This window comes from Anolis carolinensis, chromosome 4 (genome assembly GCF_035594765.1).
Source record: "Anolis carolinensis isolate JA03-04 chromosome 4, rAnoCar3.1.pri, whole genome shotgun sequence".
NCBI classification, from domain to species: Eukaryota; Metazoa; Chordata; class Lepidosauria; order Squamata; family Dactyloidae; genus Anolis; species Anolis carolinensis.
Genome location: NC_085844.1, coordinates 165,408,788 through 165,428,814, shown reverse-complemented (window position 1 = coordinate 165,428,814; position 20,027 = coordinate 165,408,788). Strand labels below are relative to the sequence as shown.

The following is a 20,027-nucleotide window of genomic DNA, read 5'->3' as shown; positions in this document are numbered from 1 at the left end:
TACCAACACAGAACCTTCATGAACTGGGCTTTCATGAAGCTCCCATAGAAAGGCAAATGAAAATAAACCACTGAAAATCATCTACCTTTATTCATTCAGAAGCTTATACAATAGTTATAGCAGTTTTGTCAGGATAACAGATGAAATGTATTTCTGTTTCTTATTTACTATCAGAATTCTGCTTTACTCATACTGTGGAGGTTTTTTAAAGGGAGGGGGCGGAAATGCTTAGGGACTTGCTGTTACCAGAATGAGATAGACGCAGCACAGAGGTACAGATGGCTAAATGGATTTGCAAGGGATAACAGCTCATGCTGCACCATGTTCTAAAACAAACAAGGATGTAAGAGATGGAAATGAAATCAGAGCTTGAATTCTGACATACCATCACTCAAAAGTTTATTAATATTACTATACCTAGACACATGTTATACACAGCAAGTCATCTGACTGCCATCTGAGGGATAATACAGACTTTTGAGGTATAAACATTAATAGTCATGACAACGGAAAATGACCTACATTTTTGAAGTCTCAAATAAAACAGTCAAATAGTACCCTCTTTCCAGACTTATAATGAAATAGTTTGGTAACAAGGACGAGTATGAATTCATACTGTTTTGTTATTTAATTTACCAATATTCAGAAAATTAAAATGTAGACAAAAGTAAAACTGGCAGTTTGCCTATTCCTGAGGAGGGGGATTCTCTCACCCGCAGAATCTTCTGTCAAAAATTATCCTGTAAATTTTCTTCATGAGCAGTGTTTGCCTGAAGGAAAACACAAATGCTGAAATGTCTGAATGGTACTGCAAGTGCATACACACTGGAATGCCAGAAACATTTCCTCTCAGAGAAGCAGGGTGACACAGAGCGTGGTTTCACTGTCTTTATAGGATTAAAAACAGTGTAATTCATTTTCTACAGTCCTTGGGAATAATGCAAACTGTTTAACCACGTCAGCTGATCAGGCAGATTTAATCCTGAGGCTGAATCTCCTATTTTGCTTGGGTTTAGGACACTGACACTTATACCATGCAATAAGGGAAAAGCAATTGAAAAATCCAAAGTAATCCTTTTGTCCTGAAAGCACTTCTTGTACAAAATGTGACAACCTTCCATTCCTAACCACACATTTATTTTTAGTAGCCTTTAAGACACTGCAATTTGCTTATTCTAGTATAAAATAAATACAAGGGCAATTCAATGGCCTCTTGGTCTGAAGAAATGGCGCAGCAATCACCTAACCAATACAAAAAGAAGGCATATAGTCATCCGCAAATTTTGAATGCAATGTTTAAAGTTTCAGACATCTGCAGGTGATGTAATTTTGGCCTCCAGGTGCTTCGGACTTCAACGTCCAGAAATCCCAGACAGCTTACTGGCTGTTATGAATTGTGGGAGTTAAAATACAAAACACCTGGAGGGCCGAAGTTTGCCCATGATTGGTGTAGGGAGTCATGATGTATTTATTTGCAGTCTTCAATTTCTCATTGCAATATTACTAATTAGTGATTAGCTTTATAGACACGTCCCACAGTTGTGCAGGACAACCAGACCAGGTACAAAGAACGAAAAAGGCAAGCAAGCTGTTGATGGTGGTGGAGCGGCGGCGCGGGGGGGGGGGGGGTTGGTTTAACCTGAATTTTTTCTGGTTAAAAAAACCCCTCTTTTACTCATGAATTTTAACTGGTTAAGCAAACTCCCATGCTAAGTCTAGGAAAAGCAAAAATTAGAGTTCCTCCAGAACTGCAATCACTATCTCAATCAAATTTTGATAAATTTGTCACACTATCATTACCTACCTTGCAATAGAAGCAATAGCTGACAAAGTGGAAATGACCATGTTTTGATGTCACAGATGTTTAATCAACATCTTTATCATGAAGACAACATAATTCACTAAAACTGACACAAGAATCAGACACCCCAGGTTACACTCCATAAGAAAAACTAAAGTTTAATACAATTTATGATGTTTCCATTTATAGAACAACTATGATAATTTGTGCTTGCTTTAAAAGTTTATACTTTAATTTCTCATAATTTTTCAAGTATTTTTTGAATAACTAGGTACCAGATTAAAGGTGTTTTATGTAGTTTCTAAAAATGTAAAAAAAATATGTGTGGGTCACAGATCTTGATTTTTAGATGTTTCAATTGAAAGTGAAAATATATGTATAAGTAATCTTTCAAAACACTGCAATTCTAATTCCAATCAACATTTTTTGTGAAATTGGAATACGATTATAGAGTTCATGTATGTAGTTTCATTTGTTTTATCCCATGTAATTACCTTTAATAGTTTTTGAAATATATATAAAAACACCTGGAAGTAGTCATATCAATGTTCTCTTGCTCTTCCCCCTTTCAGAGCTTTCTTGCTTCTTGCTCCTTCCACTGGGGTATAAAAGAAAGGAATGAAAGTAGTTGGGGGTCATTTCAAACACAGTTGTCTTACTGTGTAATCGTCTGCTAGCTTGAGTTGCTGTTCTGAGACATAAAGCCCTGTTAGGTGCTGTTAGTGTTTCCTTTCATCCACCTAACCCCAAAAGTTGCCTAAATGTCTATCAAAGCAACTGAACATTTCTGAGTTCATGGCAAAAAAGCCAAAGCCAAATATTGAAGACCAAACAGGTTGAGAACCATTGCAGCAACTGGTACTGATGAAGACCCCGGAACATGCAGAAGCTGAGGAAACTGAGGTGTCTATCACTGGTTCATCTAATCCAGGCCCTGCCAAAGAAACCAAGGATCAGGAGCAAAGACAAGAAGCAGTGTCATAGTTAGATCTTGAACTTTTTCTGTTGACCAAGTGAAAATTCACTTAGTGCAAAATCCACAGACTCCATTTTCCAGGATATGTATTTCCTGTGGGTAAGAAGAAGCATCTAAGTTTTCAACCCAAATAGTTCAACAGATTTCCCTGGTTAGCCATGTACAAGGTGCACTCTGTAAGTACTGTGTAGTGTTTGGAAGAGAAGTCTTCAATGGACACCAAAAAAAAAACAAAAACAGAGTACCATCAGAACAACTTGTGCTTGGCTGAAAACCTCTAGCTAATTCACAGTGGAAAATGTCTTGATGTAACATGTCATCATGATAAAGGAAGTAAGAAAGCAGAAGAAAATGGAAAGAAACTTCTGCCAATTATGGAAACTATTGTCCTTTGTGGCTAATAAGAACTGGTTTTAAGATGGAGCAATGATTCAGGACCTATTATCTGTGAAGAACCTTTGCACTATGATGGTGTAGAAAACAGAAAAAGATTACACCTGCAGAAAAACCATCAAATGCACTGGAAGCATATATCGTCTGTGATATACAGTTTTTTCAGAATGTGAAGAAACTTCTTCAGATTTCAGCAACATTGCCAGAGTCAACAGCTACAAATGAAAGGTCATTTTAAACTCTTAAACATTAGAAAACATACATAAGAAGCACAATGGAGCAAGAAAGACTGACTGGACTTGCACTTTTGAGTGTCCACTGTAGTTTATTGATGGAGCCTGATTTCTATCAAAGTGTATTGACACCGTTTTCAAGTGTTTCCAACAAGCATTGTGGTATTCTTTTGTAACCACTAAATTACCCATTAAGAGTCATTTTCAGGTACTTTTTTAGACTTGAAACTTTGTTGCTAAAATCGAAATTTGATTTAATTAAGTCTATGTAAAATATAGAATGAGTAATAGAATTTAAATAATTTTGTGTTATGCTACTTTTCGTTATTCGCTAAAAATTCTCCCCTGGCTACGGGCTTTAAGACAAGGATTTTCCCCATGTTCCTCCATGCAGAGAATGTGCTGATTTATATAGTGGGCTAGATATGTAACAAGTTGGTAGAAATTTAGTATAAACACCAGCAACTGAATGACTGGCATAAGTTTTGTCCCCGAATTTGGCTTTGATGTTGAATTTGTTGTGTCAATTTTTGATTGCACTAAACAACAAAGTAAAAGTTGTCCATACTACAGGTTAGGGAGGGACACTGAGAAAAATTAATGATTTGAGGTGTTTATGAACTTCTAGACGTGTTCCTGATCTTTATATTATCATTTGATAGTTCAACTTTTGATTTTTGGGGTTTTTTAACTTGCTGATAGATGAACAAGAACTAATTGTAGAAAATGATTCAATGTTTGATTTTTACTGGTTACTGGATTGATTTTTTTTTCTTACCAGAAATCCCAAAAAACCTTATACTGAGCTGCACACTTTGGGAAAATCAGAAATTAGGTCGGAGTTACAGCCTAGGTGGCCAGCCAGCAATCTGTAGAGCAGGGCCCCCCAAACGTTTTAAACAGTGGGCCAGTTCACTGTCCCTCAGACCATTGGAGGGCCGGACTATAGTTTTTTAAATAATAATAATAATAATAATAATAATAATAATAATAATAATAATAAAGAGGGTTGGAAGAGACCCCTTGGTCCATTTAGTCCAACCCCCTTCTGCCTTTGTGTGCCAAAGGCACAAGCAAAGCACCCCTTACAGATGGCCACGCAGCCTCAATGTTGTTAATAATAATAATAATAATAATAATTAATAAAGAGGGTTGGAAGAGACCCCTTGAGCCATTTAGTCCAACCCCCTTCGGCCTTTGTGCACCAAAATCACAAGCAAAGCACCCCTAAATAATAAATAAAAAAATAAAAAATAAGATGCCGTAATAAAAAGCACAAGCAAAGCATTAGAAGATGTGCACCGGGCGAGGGAGGAGGTGGGAAAGGCACGCACGGGGTGCCTTTCCCTCCTCCCTCACCCAGTGTGAGCCTTTCTTGGTGGCAGGAAAGGTGCACACATGCCTTCCTCGGCAGAGGAGGAAGGACGGGGGCCAGACAAATGGTTTTAGTGGGCCGCATGTGGCTCACGGGCCGTAGTTTGGAGACCACTGCTGTAGAGGGAACAACACTCTTTCTGTTCCTCTGGCACTGTCTCATTTGACATCATATACTCAACAGAAGGAAGAAAAATAGCTACTATAGCAAGTGCTTTAAAATAGTCATGGCTCACTTAAGGCAAATATTTTTTGCATATCCCTTATGACTTTTCTTACCCTTTAGTAAGAATTGCTTAGTTCTATTCTGCTCATCATAACAACTGCAGAATAAACAAACTCTTTATTCTAATTGCTGGGAGAGAAAAAAAGGTCTTGTACCTGGTTGGGTGGAGCACTCAACTGAAACTGAAAAGCATAGCAAAGGAAACTTCAAAGGCTGGAGTCTACTTCTAACCAATAATACAAATTTTGAATACTTGACTCTATAGCGGCTGTGTGACTATTAAACAGGAGAAAGAAATGTGTGTCCCATCAGATATAGTTGGATTGCATTTCCTCATATTCATTTCCACTAATTAGAGTTACTAAAAGTTGCATTTTCTTAGACATCTTCCTATTAATAAAACATGGTGCCCTTCTTTAAATGGAGGCTATTACACTAAAAAGACAAATTTTCAAAAATAAAATGGAGGCAGGGCAGGTCAAGGCTGACATTAAATCTCGGAGACTTCATGCTGGCAGAAGATATTGAACCTCAGAGCGTATACACCTGACTGAGCTGCAGCCCATTCCCAAGGGGAGCAATTTCTTACAGTTCCAAGCAGATTTTCTTCCATAGACTGTCCAACTATCTTTAGCAAAATTTCAAGAGAGATGTCCACAGCAGTGCTAAGCAACTCGTTTCTTTACTCAAGTGATTTTCTGGCTAGGAAACCTTTCGTACTGTATCATTCAAATCCTTGCCCTTTTTTAATTCAATAAATTGAAGAGCATATTGAAGACAATTTAACCATAGGTTCAAAGGCCAGGTGTTTATATCTGAATTGACAAAGATTTGGAATGAAGAAATCTTCCATAAACAGCTTCTTAACTTTAAATATCTAAATGTGGCCAAAAAAAGTATTTATATTCCAGAAAGATCTGCAAAAAGGCTCACATTGTTAACGATTCTACAAATGTAAACTAGGGTACAGAAATTGATCCCATTAAAAAGAAATTGATTTGCAGTTGAAAAAAGATTAAATAAAATAGGTACAGCACCAAATATATCTAGGAGCATCAGAAAGAAGACAACCATAACTACAAATGATTAGATGCTGACTGTTGTTGGAATATACAGTGAAAAAACTTCACTCCTATAGCATTGGATCTGAAGTAAAGCCACAAACAGAAATGTCACCTACTTTAAATATCCATAACATTCACAAAATATTTATTATTGAAGGTTATGTTGCAATAATAAATATTTTATACATGTGAATGTTATGAATATTGAAGGTAGCTGACACATCTGTTTGATGATTAAAGCTAATTTCCACTGGTTTATTTATTTATTTATGGTATTTATAATCCACCCTTCTCCCCCTTTATCACATGGCAAACATTTAATGCCATTAGACATACAGACAAAGAGAGACAAAGACACAGAGGCTATTAAACATTCTCCAGCTTCCAGGCTTCATAAGGGTATGCTCAATTCCGGCCACAGGGAGAGCTGCTGCTTCATCATCCACTGTGACACTGAGTCCTTGATGGATTGCTTCCTCATTCCTTTCTGCATGCTGCTAGATGATTTTTATGGTGTTGTAAATTAGTTAAATTAGCCTCCTCGCATTTCGGGTCACTTAGATCAACAATGAGCTGTGCTATTTTTTTTTTAATGGCCAGGCACTCACTCCAATGTGGGCTGGCTTCGAACTCATGACCTCTCTGTCAGTAGTGATTTATTGCAGCTGGCTACTAACTAGCTGCACCACAGCCTGTCCCAATGTGTGAAGTACAGCCATAAAGGTTCTGCTATAGATATAGAGAACAAAATAGAAAATATATCCAACCAAAAATAATTGGATATTCTTAGTAACAGTATTAGAATTTTTTTTTACTATAGATTATGTGATGGACACCATTTATAACAACAACAACAACACCAACAACAACACCAACAACAACAACAACAACAACAACTTTATTCTTATAACCCTTCTCCATCTCCCTGAAGGGACTCAGGGTGGCTTACATGGGGACCAAGCCCAGAATAAAAAGAGAATCCAAGATAATAAAATATGTCAATGAACATCACAGAAACAAAAAGTGGGCCTATTGAAAATAGCAAGGGAAGGGAAGAGCTTGTTCAAAACACAGGACAATAGGACCAGGACTGGGAATAAAGAGCTGGAAACCTTACGCTTGATTTCTCTTCAAGTTTAAGATTTCACACTAGTCAGAAAAAATATCTATTTCCTTATATGCCATAGTGCTTTGGTTATAGCCTCCAGACTTTTTAACACATAAGGCAAAAACTGGTTTACAAGTGGAAGGGGACTGCCACAATTACATTTCTGTCAGGTTTTTTTTTTCCACAAAGAGTGAATTATCTGTGTCGTCCAGAAAGAAACAATTTATCTCAGCAGAGGTAAAGTACAGCTGAAATGACACAGTCAAATATCTCAGGACTTGAAGCCATATCTATTTTCTGGCAAAGGTTTTACCACTTGTAACTTGTGACATTAAAATTACAGTATTATGCCATCTCCTAAATAAGTTCACCATTTTCTTTCACAGTTTGAGAAGGAAGACCTCTGAGTCCCACAGTTAAACTTCCAAGTTCTAATGTAATGAGCCATAAACGCAGAAAGAAGACACAAACCTGTTTCACTAAATCATTTGTCTCTGTTACTATATCTAGCATGTAATTGTACCCAATGTCCAAAGCTTCTATTCAACTATTATGAATAAAAGTCAATACTATACAACTGGCAACCTTATATTGATTCTCGATTCAAATATCCAAGACCTTGCAGTTTCACAGTTTTTGTAACCTTCAGATTGCTTCACATGTAAATTATCTTCTCTATTTCTATATCTCTCAAACCCAATGTATTTGTATTCCAAATCAATATGTATTTTGGTACATTTGTTAATTTTTGAGTCTTCCTTTCAGTCCCATGTCAAACCCAGATTATTTATTTTCATTTGTCCAATTGCACAAAAATTTTACAGGGTTTAGAACAGGGCAGAGCACAAAGTTTAGATACAAAGTGTTTCATGTTCAGTTCCTGTTCTGCCTGGTAAGCAGTGGTCAGTCACCGCCATATGGTGTAGTTCAGGGATAAAAGTTCAAGGATAAGGAATGTATGTCCTTCCAAATGTTATTAGGGTACAACTCCCATCACTGATAGGCAGGTATTGCAATGCTGAAGGATGACATTGTAACCTAGCATATCTTGAGGACCTCAGTTTCACCTCTCAGGATGTAGAAAATAACTAGATGGAGCAGTTCTCTGACTGAAAATACAGTAGAGATAGATATTTTCTGGATTAATTTGAGCACATCTTTCTTTTTTAAAAATTGAAGAAGGACAAAGGTGTTTTTTTAACTTATTATGCAAAATGAAAAATAATCCTCAAAAAGGTGAGGAAGCATGTGGAAAGAATTTCAATGATTTTTTTCCTATTTCTGCGCCATTTAATAATTTTACTTCTTCTTCTCACTTGATTTAGTGTATGGTAACATTTAGTACATTTATATCCCAGTTTCGTAGCACCATGGAATTCAACATGTAGTGTTCCCAGATGAGTTCCCAGTCAGGGGCACCGAGACCCATATCCACTACTTCTGTGAAGATAACTGTAGAGAGATATAGGGTGGAAAATTCTCCAGAAAATTTTACAGAGCTATGTTTTTCAATTAAAATGTTCCACACTATTTCTGTGTGTGTTTATCTACCATTGTCTGGACTCTTACACTATATTCAATGATCTTACATAGGCTAAATATGGAATTCTAATCATTCTTATTACAGTGGTTCCCAACCTAGAGTTCCCAGATGTTTTTGGTCTTCAACTCCCAGAAATCCTAGCAGCTGGTAAACTGGCTAAGATTTCTGGGAGTTGTAGGCCAAAAACATCTGGGGATCCCAGGTTGAGAACCACTGTCTTATTAGGAGATAAGCATGAATAAACTCTAATAACTCAGATGAATAGATTAGCAAAAGAACACACCACTAAGCTTATTATATTTCACAAAATAAGCCTGCTTTTCAGCTTATTTATAATATTTATTTATTTATTTATTATTTATAATAATAGCAGTCAAGATAAACCACAGGCTTACAGCCATCCTTTAGTGCAGTAGGGTCTCCAGATGTTTTTGCCATAAACTTCCAGAAATCCTAACAGCTGGTAAACTGGCTGGGATTTCTGGGAGTTGTAGGCCAAAAACATCTGGGGACCCCAGGTTTAGAACCACTGCTTTAGAGCAATGTTTCTCAAACTGTGCTCCTCCAGGTGTTTTGGGTCTTCGGCTCCCAGAAATCATAGCCATCTTACCAGCTGTTAGGAATTGTTGAAGGTGAAATACAAAACACCTGGAGGAGCAGAGTTTGACAAACGCTGCTTCAGTGCAATAAAATGTTAATCTACAGTAGGTGTTATTCTTAACCTAAAATGGAACTGATTCGTAGAGCAAAGAGAGAGAGAGAATTAAGCTGCAGGTACTACAGCTATACCTCAGCAAAAGAAATGTTAATGTAAAATATTTTAAGAGAACTATCTTGATGCATGTGTCCTTTAAAAATGCCCTTTCTGATACAGTCCATTTTTATTAGGTGAGCTGTATGCTATTCTCTTTACTGTATTACCAATATTCCAACAAAACAGCATCTACATAAAACAATGTGTCTTTATATAAATTTAAATCAAATTTTGTAAATGAGATGACATTATTTAGAGCGCGAGAAATATTATCTGTAAATTTTCATGGAATATTTTTCAGTTTTACTTTTTCTAGGTAACCCACATCATTGTGACTGCACTGTGTGTCCTCTAAACAAGCCTTAGGCCCATTTGAGAATGTCTATCCAATTTCAAAAATGTAACTGTTAAGTTTACCCAATCTTTGTTAAGCTATTCTTGTAATAAACAAAATCTGTTGAAATAAACAGCCTAGCCTAAATTCTGTTCAATGCCTTAGGGGATGTCTTAAGAAGTTATGTCACTGTATTCAAATAATTCAGTGTCTGCATCTGTGGTTTTCATTTTTGATGAAGGAAGTCAAACAAGGTCATTATGTAAATCACAATTTCATTCAAAATATGGAAAGAAAGAGAGGCTTTTGTGGAGTCTAGAACCAGTCATTTGGATTTATATTACAGAAGCACAGAAATAAGACATCAAACCAATATTCATGATATTCACTAATAAAGCTGAATTAATTTTCAGTTAGTACTACTAGTTACAGTGGAATCCTAAATATATCTGCTAAGAAGTAAGTTTAATGAGAATAATCCAGGTAGATTTGTATAACGATGCAGTCTGAGAGAGGATCCAAAGATTACAGGCATAATAAGAAGCACAAGTGTCTCATATCTTCTGTTTATCTACATCTCCAAAATAAAGCATCCTTATTTGCTCTATCACAGAAATGTGCAAGCTATATGCCAGGAGTTTACCATTCATGCAGTTGAAAGAAATGTGGAGCCCCCATTTTAGGTTAGATTGGTAAAGCAACAGAAAACACAAAGCCTTTTACTATGGCTCCTACACATAAGTGTAATATACAAAATTAATGTTATTTATAGGGCCGAAAATCATTGTTTTGCTTATATTCAAACAACCAAAAACAAATGACCAAGAAGAACTCTGAAGAGACGACTGGGTATCTGGACTGAATGTTTTGAGGCATGTATGTAACTTTAGTTCTATATAATCTAGAAAAATGTCTGTCATCATGATGGTCAAGGTATTGGAGAGAACAAGCCTAGATACTGAATGATCCCTGAACAGCAACACATTGCTGTGAGCTGAGACGATGCACTGTGGATTACTGGATGCCAGGTCAGCCAGTGTTTAGAAGGTTGAAAGGAGACAATCTTTATATTTTTTCCTCCTTGGGAGGGAAATTTTCTTGCTTGTTACACAATGTCCTTGGAGTAGAGAATGCCTGGCTCAGTTCAACTTTCCACAATTACAATCACCAATTAGAGGTGAAGTGGAAACCCACTTGCTGGCCTTACCAGCACTTTCACACCTATGTTTTGCTCTTGACTCCCACCATCCACATGTTGTGTCTGAAGAAGTGAGCCTGGTTAATATAAGCTGACTAGGCAGCTTTGAATGGAGCCCCCGTGGCGAAGTGAGTTAAAGCACTGAGCTGGAGACTGAAAGGTCCCAGGTTCAATCCCTGGGAGCGGCGTGAGCAGCCGCTGTTAGCTCCAGCTCCTGCCAACCTAGCAGTTTGAAAACATCCCAATGTGAGTAGATCAATAGGTACCGCTCCTGTGGGAAGGTAACGGCGCTCCATGCAGTCATGCCGGCCACATGACCTTGGAGGTGTCTACGGACAACGCCGGCTCTTCGGCTTAGAAATGGAGATGAGCACCAACCCCCAGAGTCAGACATGACTGGACTTAACGTCAGGGGAAAACCTTTACCTAGGCAGCTTTGAACTCTGCAAAATATATTCACAAATGACAAGGGTAGCAGGATATGCAATGCTGGAAGTAGATAACACTAATACAAAATTAAAATTAACCAAACCAAACAAAAGCAATCAACACATCAACCCTTATGTTTAATTATGGGTACATAGGAAAGGATATCTACATGGCATTCATAATGATGGTTACACTACCGTGTTTCCCCGAAAATAAGACAGTGTCTTGTATTAATTTTTGCTCCCAAAGATGCTCTAGGTCTTATTTTCAGGGGATGTCTTATTTTTCCATGAAGAAGAATTCACATTTATTGTTGAACAAAAAAATGAACATTTATTATATACTGGACAGTAGTTGTCATCACAAACCAGCATAACCAGACAAACTGTGAATCCTATCAAGAATTTCTTGTTACTACCATTATTTCCATGTACACCACTTTATGGTACATACATTTACCGATCCTGCGTGCTCTGGTGTTCTGTTTGGCGGGCATACTTCCAAACAAAAACTTTGCTAGGTCTTACTTTCGGGGGAGGCCTTATATTTAGCAATTCAGCAAAACTTCTACTAGGTCTTGTTTTCTGGGGATGTCTTATTTTAGGGGAAACAGGGTATTATATAACTGAAGTAAACAGAGGACAATGGGGTCAGCCTGAATAAAAATTTGGAACAAATTAGAAAATCTAGCCACACTCCTCATACAAGAAATTCTAACAAGAACCCTCTCCCTTCCACCATTATCACATTACTCAAAACACCGTCTAATCTCTCAGAGCATTCTATTGTTGGGACTGCAAGAATTAATTGTATCAATTGTATCATGCAATATGCTAAAAAGTCATGGTTCACTTTGTGGACCTGGGAATATCTTATAGAGTATCTCTATTTTAAAAGATATGTTCTTTCAAACAGAGCTTACAGGTAGATTCAACATGTTTAAAATGTACAGACAGCTAGGATAAAGTTTGCACAATTCCAGAATAATATTTATAATAATATTAATACATGTCAACCGTTCACACATCTCTCTTGAAAATCTTTAAACAGATAAAACTGAGGCATGTTTGATCTGACATGAACATTATTATATTCAATAAGGCTTACTCAAGTTAAGCGCACATAGAATTAAAGCTGTAATAGCATGAGGGCCAAATGGAGACTGGGCTGAAAAGTGTCTGCAACCCTAACCCTATTCCCTCAGAGGCCAATAAATTCTACTTGGTATAGGATCTCACCCGATTCTGCTTAAAGCCTTTATTCTATCACATACCCCCTCAACATGCACACAGAGCACTGAAAAGTCACAAAGTGGTTACCACAGTTTTTAGTCAAAGTTTGGCCCTGGAATTCATGAATGATGACTAACTTAAAGTCATGCTTGCTAGAATTTATTTATTTATTATTTATTACATCACTTCTACCCCGCCCTTCTCACCCATCAGGGGTGAGAATGCTAACAATGACACACCAGCAGATTTTACCAGTATCATCTGGCTTTCATATACCATGACATATACTTGTTGGATCTTAGCCAACATGTCAACCAGCTAAAGCTTCTCAAAAGTTCAGCAACTAGATAAATATAGTGCTTGTTTATCATATATTTTAACATGCTTTTCCTTTGATTAAGCAACCAAAGTGCTGACTAAAGACCAGAAGAATAAGTCACAGATGCTATAACTGTATGGAAATGAGATACAACTATAATGTTGGGGAATTATATAATATGAACTCCACACAATGCAGCATGTGCTAGTCCAAAACATCTACTATAGTGTAACTGGAAGTACTTGTTACCATTCCTCTCTCCATTAGGAGGAAAACGCCTCTCCTGATATGACATTTAAAAAGCAGCTTTTTACATAATGTCATTCATTTAAAGTGATTCAGGTTTTATGTGGTTTCACTGAAGCTGTGGATTGTTTTGTTAGGGTAATCATTACAAAAAGCATGGGAGAGTCAACATCTGATGTTCAAGTTGTTCCTCCATTTCCTATGTAGTAACATTGCAAATTTGGCTCAAATAATGCAAACTTTACTCTCACAATGAATACAAATGGTAATATACATATTTGTGCAAAATGTGCCCTTCCTTATGAACTGTTGTAGAATTTCCAGCAGTTTTAGTATCACCTTTGGTATCCCCACCCAGTAGTTCAAACACATACCCTTTTATGCTAACATTATATAAGGTGTCCTATTGACAGTTGTTGTTTTTTCTTGAAAAAGGTCTTTTATAAACAGCCCCTTCATCTTACAAGATGAAAATTATTGCTTGACCCTAAAACTACAGGTGCATTTATGTGTAACGTATTTACCTCCATACACAGGCCTAAGGGGGGAAACTTTCGAGGGATAAAAAATACTTCTAACCACCAAGAGACACCATTACTTGCTCAGTTTTAAAATGTAAAGGGTGTGTGTTGAAGAATATCCCCCCTCCCCTTTCAGCAATCACTAGTATTCATCTGAGTTCAAATGTAAATGGGAAAGTTCAGCTCATCAACTCTGATATATGTCTTTCTTTACACTGGAAGCAATGCAAATACAGAAAGACAGAATAGGCATGGTTGCATATACTTGCTGTTTGCAGTACCGCATAAGAAAACTGAAGAGTACATTCCAATTTATTCTAAAACCATGGAGTGTAACTACAGCATATAACTACCAATGGAAAATATGTCAAGCAGTGGTGCATAGGCACTCGATATTTCCCAGCATCTACCACATGAGAACAGTCATGAAAACAAATATGGTTGGGCTGACTATGCCATAGTTTGAATCAATGAACAAATCTCTTGTGCTGTATTTAGGCATTTTATTTTGCAGTTGACAACATACTGCAAAGGCAAACCTCCTTATGTTCTTTGATGAACCTGGTCAATCAATGACAATCAACCCAGTTTATGACCACATGGGTCAGGGTAAAAACTGACGCAGATACTATCTCTCAATGTATATAATACAAAAGTAAATAGTAAGTCAATTCAAATTATCCCCAGCAAGACACAATACTGTCTTTGGCAATATATTAACTGAAAGTTAAGCTGAAAGGATAGTACTGATGAAATACAAATTAAAGTAAAAGATATGACAAACCTGCATCAGATAGAATCACACAGATAAAAAACTGCTAATAATAAGCAAATGTTGTACTACCCAAATGGATTGCTACTGTATGGACGGCAAACAGCATTAAAAGTAAGGAGGCAAATGCTGAACTGCTGTGTATCTGCAGTCTTCCTGTAGTAAAGAGATATTTTTAAATGCAAGTATATCATTGCAATCATTATAAACTGTAGTGTGGTTTCTCTACTGAACAAAAGCATCAGGAAAAACACTAAGGATGTTAAGTAGTGTGTATGCATTTATCTGTATCCTCAGTGAACTGTTACTGCTGAACAGTGCTATATCCAGTCATTAGAAAGGTTGTACTGCAGATCCTGTTACAAACATCAGGCACTATCCCAAGGAAATGAAGTCAAGCATCAGTGATTTCCATTCCAACTTGTAGGAACAAACTTAGCATTCCAAAAGCAAGCGAAACCCATTTGTGTTTGTTCACTGCTGAAGTAAGAATGGGAGGGAACAGAAACCCCTTTTGGGTTCCTCTGTCACAAACTGTATGCTATTTCATACCCTTTCAAAAGGACAACTCATTAGGCACGGGGCTCTGCCATTACAAGACAAATGGTAATCTGTGTTCTTAAAAGCACCTATGTCACTTTATTTTGCAGCATAGATGGGTGCTTTTCAAAACACTTCGAACCAGCCTAAGAATATAATCGAAACACCTCTCCTGGATAAGGTCTGTAAATACTATGCTAGGTATGCACTGGCTGCTTATTAAAGCTGGAGCTCTGAATGAACCTCGGGTGAAACGTATGTATCCCATAGCACAGGACTCAGTTGCGTAAAACTGCACTGTCAGTGCTAATGCAGCAAACATCTGGATGGGACTGGCAGAGAAGGGAGAGGCGGGTGAGAAGAAAGGAGTCTTTCACATGACTCCCATCCCATCATATCTGCTTTGGATACCAACTTCACCCTCCCTCCCCCCAAAAGAAGGAATATTTTTGCCAAAGCTCATTCTGCACTGCAGCCGCTTTGCTTTCATAAAGCTGTGGAAAGGGAGGAGGAGAGTGGGTGAGCTTGCTTACTCTCCGATGAGCCATTACAGTTTTCAGAGGCTTAACAAGGAGAGTGAGAAAGATGCTTTAGGGGGAAGCGCAAAAAATGAAGTCCAAGGGGAGACCTTCCTGCATGTCTCCTCTGCTTTTCCCTCCTCCTTCTCTCTCAATTACATTCGATAAGTGTTCCAGAGCCCACCGAGCAAGCAGCCAAGGGAGATGCCTCCGAAGTTGAGCATGAAGATCCATCAAGAGTGGGACATTTCAGGGAGAGGCAGAGGAAATGGGTGAGGATTGGAGGCATCTTTTAATTCCACTGAGGAAAAAAGAAAGCCAGCAAAAAAGAAGGCTGTATCTACAGGGAGGCTAGGGTAGTGGGGGCAGCAATGAAGGAGCACTAACTGGAGGAGAGAAAAGTGTGTCCTTTTGAATGGGTAGTTTGGAAATGGGATGGGTCCTCCTCCTGTCACCCTCCTCCACTGCCCTATAACCAAATCAAAGTCTCTGTGCCAAGTGGGGAGCTTGGCCCATTTTGCTGCAGAGCAGGGGGGAGGGAGAAGGTAGGTTTTTTTTTTAAGGAGGGGTAAGGAGAAAGGGAGTTGGGGTTCATTTTTTCTAAAAGAGGAGTGGGGAGAAAGACTTCTTCCTTCTCCTCCTCCTATCTTCTGAGCCACTAACCTGGGGGGGGGGTAAGTTTTCCAAAGGGAGGGTGAATTTTCCAAAGGGAGGGTGAGAGGGAAGACCTCTCCTAAATCTCTTCTTCCTCTTCCTCCTTCAAAACTCAGAACCCCACAAGTGTGTGTGTGAGGAATGGTCTCCTCCTTCCTCTTTCCCTCCTCCTCTAAGCTTCTGAACCCCACACCTGTGGGGGAAAGGGGGACATTTGTTTCAAAGTGGGGGAGGAAGCTAAAGACCTTTTCTTCCATTCCTCATCTAAGCTGTTGAACCCCTCACATATAAGGGCAGAAGAGATATTTTGAAGGGAGGGTTGAGGAGAAAGCTTCAGAGCCCCACATATGTGGGGATTAAAGAGGGGCAGTGTTTTTTTGGAAGGGAATGTGAGGGTAAAGACCTTTTCTTTTACTCCTTGGATTTAGAGGGGCTAATAAACCTTGGGGGGATAGTCAGCTCTCTGTATTTGTCAGAGGGGAGGAGTTCTAGGGGGGACTCATAGGAAGGGTATTAAAGGGTCATTTAATATCATGGAGGGCCTTTCTAGGGAGTTCTTCCTGGCTAATTTTTAAGGGGGTGGAGGATACTAAGATGTTATCTGACTCCTCACTATGAGACTGAGGGACAGATTTTAAGGACCTCTGGGGACTATTTCAGCACTTTTCCCTTTGAGGGCCTGCTACAAACCCCTCACATTGAGGAGAAAAACTTCTTCCTCTCCTTTTCTAAGCTTCAGAGCCCCACATATGTGGTGATTAAAGAGGGACGGGGGGGGGGGGTTGGAAGGGAATGTAAAGACCTTTTCTTCTACTCCCCTTTCTTTCTTCTCTAAGCTGAGCTCCTCCCATGTGATTCCTCACATGTGGAACATTTTGAGGAGAAGGAGTGAGGAGCAATACTTCTTCTTCCTCTCCTTCTCTAAGCTTCAGAGCCCCACATATGTTAGGATTAAAGTGGGTCAGGGTTTTTTCTGGGAAAGGGAATGTGAGGGTAAAGACCTTTTCTTCCACTCCCTTCTTCTTCCTCCTGTAAGCTGAGCTCCTCGCATGTGGAACATTTGGAGGAAGAGGGATGAGGAGGAAGACGACTTCTTCCTCTCCTCTTTTTCTAAGAGCCCCACACCTGGGGGAAGAGGAGCAGGATTGCAGAAGGGAGGGATGAGGAGAAAGACCTCTTCTTCCCTTTCTCATCTATACTGCTGAACCCCTCACATATAAGGGAGAAGATATTTTGAAGGGAGGGTTGAGGAGCAAGACTTCTTCTTCCTATCCTCCTCTATGCTTCAGAGCTCCACATATGTGGGGATTAAAGAAGGGGCAGGGGTTGTTTTTTGGAAGAGGATGTGAGGGTAAAGACCTTTTCTTCTACTTCTCCTTCTTCCTCCTCTAAGCTGAGCTCCTCACATGAGGAACATTTTGAGGAGAAGGGGGTGAGGAGGAAGACTTCTTCTTCCTCTCCTCTTTCTCTAAGAGCCCTACACCTGGGAGGAAGGGGGACGGTATGGTTGAAGGGAGGGATGAGGAGAAAGACCTCTTCTTCCACTCTTAAACAGAGCCCCTCACATGTGAGGAAAGAAAAGGAGGGACATTTTGAATGGAGGGATGAAGAGAGAGAGACTTCTCCTCCTCCTGCTCCTCTAAGCTTCAGAACCCCACACCTGGAAAGAGAGGCCCGTTATTGGCGAAGTGGGAGGGGGGAAGACCCTCTCTTAGTTCTCCTCTTCCTCCTCCACGCGAGGAGGGGGGGGGTCACAAAGGCACAACTTCGACGCAGAACCCCCCCCCCCCGCGCCCCATTCAAAACAAAAAGGGGTCCTACCTGAGCACAGCCGTGTCCCCCTTCCTGACCACCAGGCTGTCCACAGCCGTCCCGGGAAAGTCCACGCTCTGCCCGGCGGGGAGGCAGGAAGGCAGCAGGCAGCAGAGGCTGAGCAGCAGAGCGGCCAGCCACTGGTTGGAGCAACAAGCGCCCTGGACCAGGAGCATCATGTCCATGCCTGCCCGACGCGGCTCCGCTCCGGCTCCTCACGACAAGGGCGGCGGTGGCTCTCGTGCTCCTCCTCCTCCTCCTCTTTCCTGGGTCCAGGGGCCAAAGGCGCGCGGGGTACGATAGATCCGACGCCTGGCTGCTTCTCCTCCTCCTTCCTCCTCCTGCTGCTGCTCTCGCCTCCTCCGCGGCCACCCTCCCGCCCAAGCCTGCCTTCCTTCCCGGCGTCCCTTCTCTGCTGCTGCTGCCTTCTCGCGCTTCTCGCCGCGTCCGGAGCGTGTCTGGTCTCGGGTGCCTCGCACACCATCTAGCGAGGAGGGAAGCGCGCCCGAGAATGAGGAGGCAGCCAGCAACGCGGCGGCGGAGGAGGAGGAGGAGGAGGCAGAAGCGCAGGCAGCAGCAGCAGCAGACGGACCCCAGGCTCGGAGCCCGTTGCCATGCAGCCGTTTCCGTAGCAACTTGTCCTGCTGGCTGGTGGGGCTGGCTGGTGGGGATGATGGAGCCGAGCGAAGCGGGAGGGAAAAAGGAAGGGGGGGGGGTGCCTGCCCGGCCGATGAGGGGGTCTGTCCCTGTCAAGGAGGGAGGAGAGTTGGGCAGGTAGCGTGGGATTCGTAGATATTCTCACAATTTGTCCCCAAAGCACACCATGGCATATCCATGACACTCTCTCACTGTGTGGACGGGGTTATGCGTGTACACACACACACACACACACACACACACACAACACACATATATAATTGGGATGTATATGATCCACAACTTCCCAACACACACACTGGCACAGCCACAATTTGTCCCCAAAACACACCAGGGCATGGCATAGCCACACTCTGTGTGTGTGTAGGCGTTTATGCGTGTATATACATATATAATTGGAATGTAGAGGGGGTTACACACACATATAATTGGTGTGTGTGTGTGTATACACACATGTATATCATCCACACCTTCCCAACATACACACACACTGGCATATTCACAAAACGTATGTCCATGTGTGTACTCTTTATATTGGAATTAATATTCTATTTATCCTCTACAACTTGCCAACACACACATATTGACATAGCTACAGCTTGTGTGTGTGTGTCTGAGAGAGAGTTGTGGAAATATAGTGGAATTAATGCACACGCAGTACAATCTCCACAATCTCCCCTCAGGACACACACTGTAGCAGAGCCTCTTTCCCCGTGCGTGTATGTATTTGGAGGGGAGTTGAGGAAATATAGTAAAATGAACGCACACGTGGGTGTTCTCCACAACTTCCTTTCAACACAGACAATGGTATATCCACACCCCTATGTGTGTATACAATACATCTCTCTCCCCCAAACATTGGAGAGCACACACACATATATTCGCCACAACTTTCAATATTCATGTGTGTGTGTGCACTACATCCCCCCAAACACTGAAACACACATACACACAATCTCCACAGCTTCCCCTCAACAAAATATCGGCATATCCACACCCGTGTGTGTGTGTGTGTGTGTGTGTGTGTGTGTGTACACACTCCATCTCCCCCCAAACACTGGAATACACACACACACATAGAGAGAGAGATGTATGTATATATACACACATATTCTCCACAACTTCCCCTCAACACAGACACTGTCATATCCACATCCCTGTGTGTGTGTATGCACTACATCTCCTCCAAATACTGGAATACACACACACATATATGTTCTCCACATATATGTTCTCCACAACTTCTCCTCAATCTAGACATTGGCATATCTACACCTGTGTGTGTGTGTGCCTGTATGCACTACATCTCCCCCCCCCCCCCCC

At 40.3% G+C, this 20,027-nt stretch overlaps 1 protein-coding gene across 2 annotated transcripts in view; it reads right to left on the bottom strand.

Annotated features, from left to right (window-relative positions):
* Positions 1-18,673, bottom strand: part of negr1 (neuronal growth regulator 1) — a 695,685-nt gene extending 677,012 nt beyond the window's left edge. Inside the window, exon 1 of one of the 2 annotated variants that reach the window (XM_062978156.1) lies at positions 18,057-18,673. In XM_062978156.1, the coding sequence (XP_062834226.1) occupies positions 18,057-18,232 (176 nt within the window). In that variant the 5' untranslated portion in view covers positions 18,233-18,673. The remainder of the gene's footprint in view (positions 1-18,056) is intronic. The other variant, XM_062978157.1, reaches the window with a different exon arrangement.
* Between the last annotated feature and the right edge of the window lie 1,354 nt (positions 18,674-20,027).